This window comes from Pollicipes pollicipes, unplaced genomic scaffold, assembly GCF_011947565.3.
Source record: "Pollicipes pollicipes isolate AB1234 unplaced genomic scaffold, Ppol_2.1 Scaffold_3447;HRSCAF=4054_pilon_pilon_pilon, whole genome shotgun sequence".
NCBI classification, from domain to species: Eukaryota; Metazoa; Arthropoda; class Thecostraca; order Pollicipedomorpha; family Pollicipedidae; genus Pollicipes; species Pollicipes pollicipes.
The window spans coordinates 21,401,448-21,413,486 of NW_023596297.1; the positions used below are offsets into that span (position 1 = coordinate 21,401,448).

The 12,039-nt window shown below is 51.0% G+C and overlaps 1 protein-coding gene and 1 long non-coding RNA gene across 2 annotated transcripts; one reads left to right on the forward strand and one right to left on the reverse strand.

Moving 5' to 3' along the window:
- LOC119091800 (uncharacterized) lies at window positions 1–2,318 on the reverse strand. The gene is made up of 2 exons (XR_005093438.1): window positions 1,817–2,318; window positions 1–1,456 (listed from the first exon to the last, which is right to left on the reverse strand). It is a non-coding gene; the product is annotated as an uncharacterized LOC119091800 (long non-coding RNA).
- Window positions 2,319–5,778: 3,460 nt separating this feature from the next.
- Window positions 5,779–10,046, forward strand: IntS9 (integrator complex subunit 9). The gene is given in 4 exon segments (XM_037214888.1): window positions 5,779–7,317; window positions 7,319–7,717; window positions 8,134–8,311; window positions 9,916–10,046. Coding segments are annotated over 3 exon segments (1,962 nt in total). The 5' UTR covers window positions 5,779–5,910; the 3' UTR covers window positions 8,290–8,311; window positions 9,916–10,046.
- Window positions 10,047–12,039: the final 1,993 nt, after the last annotated feature.

Consider the following 12,039-nt stretch of genomic DNA (forward strand, 5'->3'; position numbering starts at 1 on the left):
TCATTTGTACAGCCAGTGTTGTTCCGACTAAAAAGAAAGTTATCACAGATACATATCATGCCCCGCACCCTGGTTTGGCTATCTATAATTCTACTCGCGTGCCACATTGACGTTACACAAATGAATGCACATAAACCTTTCAAGAACTCAGCATGCGTGGCTCGACACTCACAAGCACACAGAAGGAACCAAGCACTGTCAGCCCCACGCACAGGTGCGGATCGAGCACGGCCGGCCTCGCAGACAGGCAGACCGAGCACGCTGGAATATAGGCAGGTACGGAACGAGCATGGCCGGCCCTGTAGACAGGAACAGATCGAGCACGGCAGAATGTAGATATGGAAGTTCTACTGTTCTGGTATCTTGCCTCTGGCTCACTGGTACGCTCAGCAAGTCCAAAGTCACTTCTGTATTCACACTCGTCACAGGCTGTAACGCTTCGGTCTTGGGAGCAGCGTTCTTCCTTTCACCAACGTCCATCGGAGAACGGGAGTGAAAAGGTAGCTATATTCGGTCCGAGGTCCCCTTCACGAAGTGCAGCGTCACGACACTGGTGGTCGGGTCGCGTTCGCTTCTCTCTGACCGTCACCGCCCGTCTGAAGCATGATGTCTTGCGCATCTAGCGCGAAAAAATCAAGTGCAGTAGACAACAAACTCGCTGCGCTCACCACCCACCAGCACCACCAGCGGCGGCACGACCACGACGCGTAGAGCATGTAAAATCGAAGTGCATTGTAATGACTTGCCGCTTAAGGTTGCCACCTACATCATCACACTTTTATATTTTTCGCAATCGGCTCAAAGGTCATATATACCTGTCACTAGCAGTTTTTTCGTTATCGGAACGAACACAGTCCGACGTTCTTGCCGTCCTATGGCGATGGCGAATAAGTCCCGTGTGCACGTCTTCACTTTTCAGGCCATTGCATTTCGACAGTTCACCACATAGGCTTTCAAAGAACAGCATTATGTTCACCACAAAATTCCACATCAGTAGCTTGATGATTATAAGTGCTTCCTGCGAACACATTTTTCGTTATCTGTATGAACATGTTGATGCTCCATTTGTCCCTGATCAGATGCCCCTGATCTATTCAGGTGGCTAATATCACACATCTTAGCCACAATGAATGGCAAGCCTGGAGTATCTTAAGAAGCACCAGCCTCATCCAGTGATGTCATATAGACACACCCATGCTGTGCTCCAAATGCCCTGATCTCCTCATGTATCTGGGCGACTGCTGATGGGCTGAGCTGAACAGCAGCTGGCCTCTTTCTCTTACCACCTAAGCGGGTCAGCTCCATGTCTGATATCTTAGACACAGTTACATTCTTCCGAAAAGAGCTGTTCGACCTGCAGGCCTCACTAGTGCATGATGCCTTGTTAAGCTCTAGCATCACAGCAGCTTAGGCTTTGAAGAGGACAGCTGCAACATGGCTGCAGGTCTCATCCAGCCTGAAAAATAATGGAATACTGTTAAACATTGCCATGATGTTAAACAGCATTAGACAACTATGCCATGTATACCACTGGTCCAGCATTTTATCTATAATATTGCACATTGTGAAAGGAACAGTTTTCAAAACAAAACAACCAGGAAACATTTTGGCTCAGCATGAGTAACTTGGCATTTTGAGAGCAAGATGAGCCAAGCATAATGTCAGTGGCATTCAGCTTACACCTTGGCTTGGGCAATGTGAGAAAAAACTGTTTATCATCATAACATTATGAAACCTTGATAAATGCATGTGAAACATGCTTCATTATGGCTTAAACATGCTATCATATGATCTATGCTATACACATGCTACTTACCCAGCCATACAGGTACAGTGTGCACTAAGAACTTCACCATTCTTCTTGCTTAGTATCCATGCTACATAGGGCTCAGCCTTTTGCCCAACACACTGACTCAGCAGGACTTTTGCCTTCATAAACACAATATTTGGTTTGCCTCAACTGTTTCAACGCCTTGAACAAATCCATTCTCAAAATAGTTGTGGGCTTCCAGGGCGCAGTAAGCCTTCAAGTCTTGACTTATGTAGAATCCCGTCTGAAGGACACAGTACACAAATATATCTGGAAAAGTAACGCTGGGCACCGCACTGACGTCCCTCGATCACTTCTCCGCCGGAATCTGGTAGCATGGATCAGGCAGCCGCGTGCCATCGTGGGTTAACTTTTCTCCATAGCGTGCACAATCCGTAGGATTGATAGGCTCGATCGAATTTCGTTCCCTTTTAGCCATAATTGCAACACACAGCATCACCCCCCATACCGCCACAGCTCACGAAAATCAAATGTAAGGACGCTTGCCGCGTCGCCTTCCATCACCCCAGCAGGACCGACAGACGAAAATGAGCACCACTTTTTTCTACATGACGTCACAGGCATTCACTTCTATTGCACTCGGCGCCCAGCAGCCATCTGCCCATTAAAGTCTTGGCTCCAGTGACGTCACTCTAACATCAAATGAAGATAACGCCATAATCCCCGGACGGTTTCGTCTTTCCCATGTGGCCTTGGCAGCGGACCTGGTTGGCAGCGAGGGCCTGTAAGGGGGTGTAGGCGCAGAAAAGGTAAGGTTTGGGGGTGGGTGCTCCGATTTTTCTGCGGTGAAGAATGCTCACGATTCGGCTATGTATTAGGTCTTTAGTCTACGTATTGGGTCATCGTGATGACTATGGGTCATACGTTCACGACACACACGCGCTTCCCTTCCCGCCCTTTTTTGCTCTGCTACTGCAGTCTACTGATGAGTAAACCAGATGGTGTTGGATTGATGACTAGGCGCACACAATCAAATTATGTAGCTTGTATGGCTCAGTAAAAAGGTAATAAAACGTCTGTAGTGGTATGCTGATGAAAGCAATACCAGAAATATGCAAGTCACACAATAAATTGGAGCTTACTTGTAACCTGACTGATGTGCCATCAATTTCAATAGTGCAGGGCAGTTGCTTGAATCATTGAAATGAGGGCACCAGCAAGGGTTGGCAATATATGAATGCAATATGTACATCAAATTCCAAAAAATAGTGATGGAAAATGAGCAGTTTATCAAGCAAGTACAGTCTTCAAATATCAGTAAGATGAATAACTGGAAGACAAATGAACGTGATAAAGGGTGTAGGTGTACTTTCCTACCTAACGTTAGAAAAAATCATTGCACACCATTTGTCGTGTTTAAGGCGCACAAATAGTAAATAATGTCAAAACAGGTAGAATCATGCTCCTACCTTCGAATTTCAATAACTTCGATGGCGGGCTCCCGAGCGCCCCGCGCACCGCACCGCCTGGACTCCCCAGCGCCGTTAATGCTTGCCGTTGCGTAAATACAATATTTCTGCTTACCAAGACCTGTACAAAATGTACGGGACCAAGGTAAACCATTCGTTGTGTTTAAGGCGGAACATATCGTAAATAATTGCAAAACAGATAGAATCATGCTCCTACCCTCGAATTTTAATAAATACGATAGCGAGTTCCCGAGCACCGCACGCACTGCACCGCACCGCCTCGACTCCCAAGCGCCGTTTCTACGTTGTTGCGAAAGCACAATATTTCTGCTTATCAAGAACCATAAAACATGTATGGGACCAAGGTAACAATAATAAAGCAACCAAAATCGTTTCTTATCGAGTTTAGGTACATTTATGAAACACACAGGTCAGAATAGTCCAGAACATATCCTAAACTAGCCTAACCTAACCAAACCTAACCTAACCTAACCTAACCTAACCTAGCCTAACCTAGCCTAGCCTAACCTAAACTAACCTAACCTAACCTAACCTAACCTAACCTAACCTAGCCTAGCCTAGCCTAACCTGACCTAACCTAACCTCCCCACCCTATATCCCCTTCAACCCAGCATCCCATAGCTAAGCTAAGCTAAGCTAGCCTGACCTGACCTGACTTGACCTGACCTGACCTGACCTGACCTAACCTAACCTAACCTAACCTAACCTAACCTAATGTAACCTAACCTAACCTAACCTAACCTAACCTAACCTAACCTAATCTAACCTAACCTGAGCTTAGATATAAGCTCATAGACCTTATGAGCTTGGATATAAGCTAATAGACCAGAACCTAAGCTTATCTAAGCTAACCTACCCTAACCTAACTAACCTATCCTAACCTAACCTAACCTAACCTAACCTAACCTAACCTAACCTAACCTAACCTAACCTAACCTAACCTAACCTAACCTCCCCACCCTATATCCCCTTCAACCCAGCATCCCATTGGCATCCATGTTCCATGCCATATATAGGTGCCATATAGTGAGCTTTTATTTAGCTGTCATGTTCTCATTTTGCTTTACATTCCCCACCCAATCCCCCTGCAACCCGTGGTCCCGTTGGCGTCGAGGATCAAATTTCATGGATTCTTGTTACCTTGGCCCGGTACATTTTTATGGTTCTTGATGCTGCTTGATGCACAGTAATGTTGTGACCCGCGCAGTAATGGCGCCGGTGTCGCGGGTGCTGTGTGTGTGCGGCGCTCGGGAGTTCGCCATCGTAATTATAAAAAATTGAAGGTAAGATTATGAATCTACCTGTTTTGTGATCATTTACGATATGTCCTGCCTTAAACACGACGAATGGGTTACTTTGGTCCCGTACATTTTGTAGAGTTCTTGGTAAGCAGAAATATTGTATTTACGCAACGGCAACGCAGAAACGGCGCCAAGGAGTCCAGGCGGTGCGGTGCGCGCGGCGCTCGGGGGCCCGCCATCGAAGTTATTGAAATTCGAGGGTAGGAGCATGATTCTACCTGTTTTGAGATTATTTACGATATGTCCTGCCTTAAACACGACGAATGGTGTGCAATGATTTTTTCTAACGTTAGGTAGAAAAGTACGCCCTGGCCGTGATAAAGTGCAATAAGATTCATACCCTGCTGTTGTGCAGCAGTAAGGTTTGTCAGCATCACCTCAAGCTGTATTTTAAACTGTTAATTTAGAGATTGATTAGGTGACTCTTCTGTTTTTGTCAGTTGGTGATCTGTTTCTTAAATAATGATCATTATAATGAACATGATCTCATTGTAAATAATTGTCAATGTGACATTTCTGGGTGCATTTTAAGCTGTTGATTTAATACATGATTTAGTGGCAATTTATCATATCACACAGGTTTTATCTCAAATGTGATGATTTATGATGGTTATTTGTTATCAATCTTGCATGATGCAATGCAGCTTACAGGGCCACTTGAACAGTACAGTATTGAAATAACACAAGTAAGATGTAAGTACTATAAGGTGCTTGGAATGAAATAATGTCAGTTATGTTTGGAACTACCTTTTGCAACTTTATATTAATATTTTATCTGATCAGCTCAAAGTTCTCGTAACACGTTATTCTCAAACCCAAGATATCACTTGTTAACATGGTGTATCCTTGATGTGATATCGCCTGAAGAGATATTCCTAGATGAGATGATATACCTTTGCAGTTAGAATAAAAGTGTGTAGGTGTAATCTACCTGCATATTCATTTGGAGTGTTTTTTTTGTGTACTCTGTTGTAAGTTGTGCATGGGGTCAGGGTCAAGAATAAAACATTTTATCATGTGCAGTTTTTCAATGGTCTGATCTTTTCAGGACACAAGAGCTGAAGCCTGAGCTAAGCCTGAGCTGAGCCAAGCACAAAAAAAGACTAGCAACAGCAAGAAGAAGTTTGAGTCAGCATCATTTTTTCGTGGTGTTCAGGATCAGTTTCATTGGCTTCTGGACATATAACTGCCTCCCAGACTGTCCTTTTTGGCAAGTTATTGCATTGGTTTCATCATTGTGCAGCATGCCATGATAATAACATCTGGCTGAACACTGGTAGCATGCTATTGTAGGCAGATGTCACACACCAATCAGATCACTAATATTACTTAACTGCATAATCCTAGGATGAAGTTCTTTGCTCTCAGCGGTCATCCCAACAAGCCATGCAATGTGCTGCGCTTCAAGCAGTGCACAATCATGCTCGACTGTGGTTTGGACGAGACCACGATCCTAAACTTCTTGCCACTGCCATTGGTGCCAAGTCCTCGTATTGACAACCTACCAACATGGACTCCGAAGGAGGAGACACAGATCGAGGGCGAGCTGAAGGAGTGTGCTGGCAAGGTCTTCATTGACTCTCCACCCGAGTTCTGCCTGCCACAGACCAGTCTCGTCGACTTCTCGGAGATTGACGCCATCCTCATCTCGAACTACACAAGCATGCTGGCGCTGCCATTCATCGTGGCCGAGCGCGGCTTCCGCGGCACTGTGTACGCCACCGAGCCGACCCTGCAGATCGGCCGCCTCTGCATGGACGAGCTGCTCTACCACATCGAGCAGACGCCGCGTGCCAAGCACGCCTCAAAGTGGAAGCAGCTGGTGCACCTACTGCCGGCGCCGCTCTGCCAGGTGTACAAGCCGAAGCTGTGGCGGCAGCTGTACAATGCAGACACCATCAACCAGGCCATGACGCGCGTACACACGGTCGGCTACGGTGAGAAGATGGACGTGTTCGGGGCGCTGCGCGTCATGCCGTCCAGCTCGGGCTACTGCCTCGGCTCGGCCAACTGGACTATCTCATCCGACTACGAAAAGATCGTGTACGTCAATGGCTCATCCACGCTGACCACGCACCCGAAGCAGCTGGAGCAGACGCAGCTGCGTGGTGCCGACGTGCTCATCCTGAACGGACTGACGCAGGTGCCGTCCTACAACCCTGACGCCATGATCGGCGAGTTCTGCGCCAAAGTGACGCACACCGTCAAGGGCGGCGGCAGCGTGCTAGTGCCCTGCTGTCCGTCCGGCATCGTGTACGACCTGATCGAGTGCCTGGCGCCGTACCTGGACCAGCAGGGCCTCAGCTCGGTGCCACTCTTCTTTGTATCGCCCGTGGCCGAGCACTCGCTCGCCTACTCCAACATCCTGGCCGAGTGGCTGTCGCACGCCAAGCAGGTGCGCGTCTACCTGCCGGAGGACCCGTTCCCGCACGGCCACCTCGTGTCCAGCGGACGGCTACGGCCCTACAAGAACCTGCAGGCGGACGGCTTCAGCGCCGAGTTCCGCCAGCCTTGTGTCGTGTTCGGCGGCCACCCGAGCCTGCGCTTCGGCGACTCGGTCCACTTCATGGAGCTGTGGGGCGGCAGCTCCAGTAACGCGGTCATCTTCACGTCGCCCGACTTTCCCTACTTGGAGTGCCTGGCGCCGTACCAACCGCTCAGCATGAACTGCTACTTCACGCCCATCGATACGTCTCTCTACTTCAGCCAGGCCAACAAGCTGATCCGGGACCTGAAGCCGCAGACGCTGGTGATTGCCGCAGCAGTACGCGTCGCCGTCGGCGATGGCACCGCACCGCGCCGACTGTCAGATCGAGGCTGACTGCGCCACGCTGACGTACCGGCGCGGTGACGTGCTCTCGCTGCCGGTGCGCCGCTCACAGGAGCGCGTCGTCATCTCGGCCGAGCTGAGCGAACGGCTGAACACGACCGAGCTGCGGCCGGGGGTGGCCGTGGCCACCGTCACCGGCCTGCTGCACGTGCAGGACAACCGGCACCGGCTGCTACCGCCGCCGGAGTCGGAGCCGGCCAGCGACGACGAGCCGCGCAGCCTGGAGGCCCTGGTGGGCGTGCGACCGCGCTACCACACTTACGGCACCGTGCACGTGCCCGAGTTGCTGCAGCGGCTCACCCAGGAGGACATCAATGACGCCAAGGTGTGCCGATTCTTTTTGTATTCATATCTTCTCCGCTCGCCCATCTGGCCGTCTTCTTCCATTCTGCCTTTTGGCATAGCTCGCTTATCGTTGGCTGTCAGCTATCTATTCGGACCATCGGCTGGTAGTTCTTCTGTGGCTTTGCGCACCAATCCAAGGATAAAATGTCTGTGGTGCACTAATTTCGCAATCTTGCCGTGCTGGTGTTCGACATTTCGGCGACCGTTCGTCCGTGAGGTTCTGGTCACCTGTCGTCGGCTACTTTAACCTAAGTATGCTCTTCTGATGTCGATGGAGCCAACTATTTACAAGCTTGCCGTTTGCCGTCGCCTCTCGCCGACGCCCAGCGTGGCAATGACTTCCCGTCGTCGGTCGACGGCCGTGCCTCGCTGACCTGGCTGTTTCGGCTTGGCAAGGTGGAGGAGGGGCCGAACGGCGTCATAGTGCATCTGCAGGAAGAGGACACGCTCATCCAGATCGACAGCAACTCGACCCACATCATCTGCGGCGGCGATGAGAGGCTCCGCTGCAAGCTGCGCGATGTCCTGCTTGAGTGTCTCAGCAAGTTCTGAAAGGCCACGTCTCGGGGCCCGTGTGAGTGCGCTGCAAGTCACCGGCCCGTGTGGGCGACCAAAGGAAGGCGTTCAGCTCGCTCGATTTCTCCAACCAGAGCGGTGCACCATTGTGCTGCAGGCTTTGTGAGCCGTGAATGCTTTTTGGCGTCACCACGAGAACTACACAATTGATTGTTCGCGTCAAATAATTGGGGTATGCTGTGATATAGCGCCACCGCATGGCCTGACCCGAGGCGACCACTCACCTGTGCGCTGGTGCTCAAAATCGTGGGCCAGCTTTGCCATCGCCGGCCAACTGATGGGTCAGGGGTGACGAATAGTGTATTCTGTCCTGTGTTTGCTTCAAGGTGGATCGTCAAGGTGAAACGTTCCAGTAATCCCATAAGGAAGGAAAAGTCTGGAGGGTTGATATGATTTATTCCTTTACTTTGTACTTAAGTGCGATTTCGTGCCGACAGGAAGTCGATTGATCAGTCTCGACTGATCGGTCTTTAGTAAGATAACAATGAAAGTTAGTGTGATTAATGAGGTGAAAACTTCAGTTTTGCCTGCGATTGGTTGACTTACTAGGCATTATTTAGTAGTTAAGGTGCAATGTGTGACTCACAAGTCATCACACAAACTGAGCAAAATGGCTTGGCTCAGACATTCAATCTATATCTTGAAACCAGCTGATTGCTAGGATGTTTTGCCGGCCTGACATCACATCTAAAACATAACTGATTCAACATCAGCTCTATACCAATCATTTGCGAATTAAAAGAGCCGAAAAGCAGAACAGATTATTGAACGCAGGATAAGCAATCAAAATCGACACACACTACCAAATTGTGATGTCAATCAGAACTGGAATATTTCAGTGGAACTGGATTTGAATCAGAACTGGGATATTGGCTATGGTGTGAATCGACAACAACATACTCTTACTCTTAAAACATGAAACTGCTGTTGGAGAAGAAACTGGTTCGTTAAACAATGGTCGGAAAGCGATGTTAACCGAGTCGCCGAAAGGTAGATCAAATTTAGGTCTGGCTGTACTCTAGCTAACCAGATAAGTACCCTGGCCGCAACTAGCCCACGCGTGTATCTGCGCTGCACGATCGCAAGCCACAGATGTGGTCCTGACCTCTGGTGACCCTGCGGCTCTGTGGCACTGACAGGTTGTCCGGATCTTGTGGACCATGTTAATCTAATCGCTGCACTGGCAGTTAGGTTGTCCGGATCGCAGTGGACCATGCGAATCTAATCCCTGCACTGGCAGTTAGGTTGTCCGGATCGCAGTGGACCATGCGAATCTAATCCCTGCACTGGCAGTTAGGTTGTCCGGATCGTAGTGGACCATGCGAATCTAATCCCTGCACTGGCAGTTAGGTTGTCCTGACCGCAGTTGACCATGTGGATCTAATCCCTGCACCGGCACTTAGGTTGTCCCTGATCTCAGCTGACCGTTTGGCCCAGTCCTGTGCAGGCAGTAGTTTTTGGAGCGCAGTGCCCGCGTATTATTTATTGGCAATTGTTTTCCGGACCTCTATGGACCACGCGCCTGTGATACTAAGCGTAGCGGTGCCCTGGCCAACGACGCGGCTCTCGTGGGCTCTGACCGGCTCGTCTGTGTGACCTCAGGTGACCAATGGTGCGCTTGTTCGGCTGGCGGTACGGCGTGTTCGTCGGCACCATCGTCGGCAGCGTGGGCCTGGCTCTCTACCCCATCATCGTTTACCCGATGATCCACAAGGAGGAGTACAAGGAAGCGCAAGAGCGCAACCGCGCCGGGATTCGCCAGGAGGAAATTCAGCCGGGGAACATGAAGGTGTGGTCGGACCCGTTCGAACGGCCTCGCCCCGACAAATAGAGCCGGCTGACCGAGCGGGCTGTGAGTTCCGGACTCTGTTGATGTGTGATGTAGTTGTGCGTTTTACCAGAAATATATGAATGTCGTTTGTAGTCTGTAACCTTTGGGAACCTCTGCCTGTCACGGCCCTCCCGTGCCAACGGTTTGAGGTGTCGGGGACGGCCCCTCCCGTGCCAACAGTCTGAGGTGTTGGAGACGGCCCCTCCCGTGCCAACGGTCTGAGGTGTCGGGGACTGCCTTCTCGTGCCAACGGTCTGAGATGTTAGAGACGACCCTACCGTGCCAGCGGTCTGAGATGTTGAAGACGATCCTACCGTGCCAGCGGTCTGAGGTGTCGGAGACGGCCCTCCCGTGCCAACGGTCGGAGGTGTCGGAGACCTCCCTCCCGTGCCAACGGTCTGAGGTGTCGGGGACGGCCCTCCCGTGCCAGCGGTCTGAGGTGTCGGAGACGGCCCTCCCGTGCCAACGGTCTGAGGTGTCGGAGACGGCTCTCCCGTTCCAACGGTCTGAAGTGTCGGAGACGGTTCTCCCGTGCCAGCGGTCTGAAGTATTGGAGACGGTCCGTGGCAATGTCTGAGAATTTTGCGGATTATCTCAACGTCCAATGTTCGCGACCACTAATTTTTCATAATCTTCAGTATATCATATCCCTAAAATGTCATAACGCTCGCAGTTCGTAACTGCTGCCGTATCACAAAGCCAGACGTTCATAACCTCTAATGTGTATTAGATCACGTGATGTTTCGCAGCTCGTAATTATCGCAATTCCTAATGTATCAGAACATCTAGCGTTTCGTAACCACTAACGGTTCAAGATGCTTAACGTATTTTAATCCCTAATATTCGTAACCTGTAATGTGTCGCAACTCGTAAGGTATCACAACACCTAATCTGCGATGCAGATGCGCAGGCAGAGGGCACAGGAGGCACGTCTCCCCCCCCCCCCCCCCCCGCTAGGTTCCGAAGGGCCCGAAGGGTCCCTCGGAACCAACGATAAGACGCCTGAAAAGCGTGCTGTAGATCGCATTCAGGGGCCTCGGCCCTCAGGGTCGGGTAGTCCGATATCAGGCAGAGGCCTCTGTGCGCCGATTGGAGGCCCCTGAGTCGATGAGGGCCTGTATGTCTGTTAGACACCACCAGGAACACAAAGTCGACTCCGTGGCGGTGTGCGCCCATCTCCCAGGCAAGAACACAGCCGGAGGCAGCGATTTACATTGGTCGGGGCCCCAGCGTCTGTCAGGGTCCCATAGCCACTAATGGGACCCTGTGTTGGCAAGGGGCCCGAGCCGGCCAGAGGCAGTGATTGAGGAGGTCCGTGGAGCCTAGAGGGCCCACCGGGTCCGACGATCAAGCGCTTGATTGGAGGGTCTAAGGCCACGAGGGGCCGGTCGAAGTCTTATTTGGGGGTCCGGCTTGGGGTACTTGCCCCCAAGTAACAGTCAGAGGGTCCTTTGCGGCGAGCGGGGACCCCCTGAGTTGATATGGGCCTATATGTCTGTCAGGAATCACCAGTACAGCGCAGTCGCCTACGTGGCGGTATGGGCGAGAGCCCACTTTCCAAGCAGTGACAAAGCCGGGGCCAGTGGTTTGCGCGGGTCGAGGACCTTGTAGCTGTCAGGGGTCCACAGCACCTAACAGAGAGTCCTGTGCTCGCAAGGGTCCGAGGGCGCTAGGTAGTGTAGTGGTTAACGCGCCTGCGATAGCCACTGCACGTCTGGGAAACCAGAGGTGCGGGGTTCGATTCCCTGCGGTGCCCGCCCTTCCTGCCAGGATGAGAGGCAGGCGACGCCATATAATCCCAGCAGCTGAGTGCGTCGTAAAGCTCCAATGACATGACACATGAACGGTCTCGAGACAAAGATCAAAGGTCCGGTGGGAAGGCTGAAGCGCCCGAA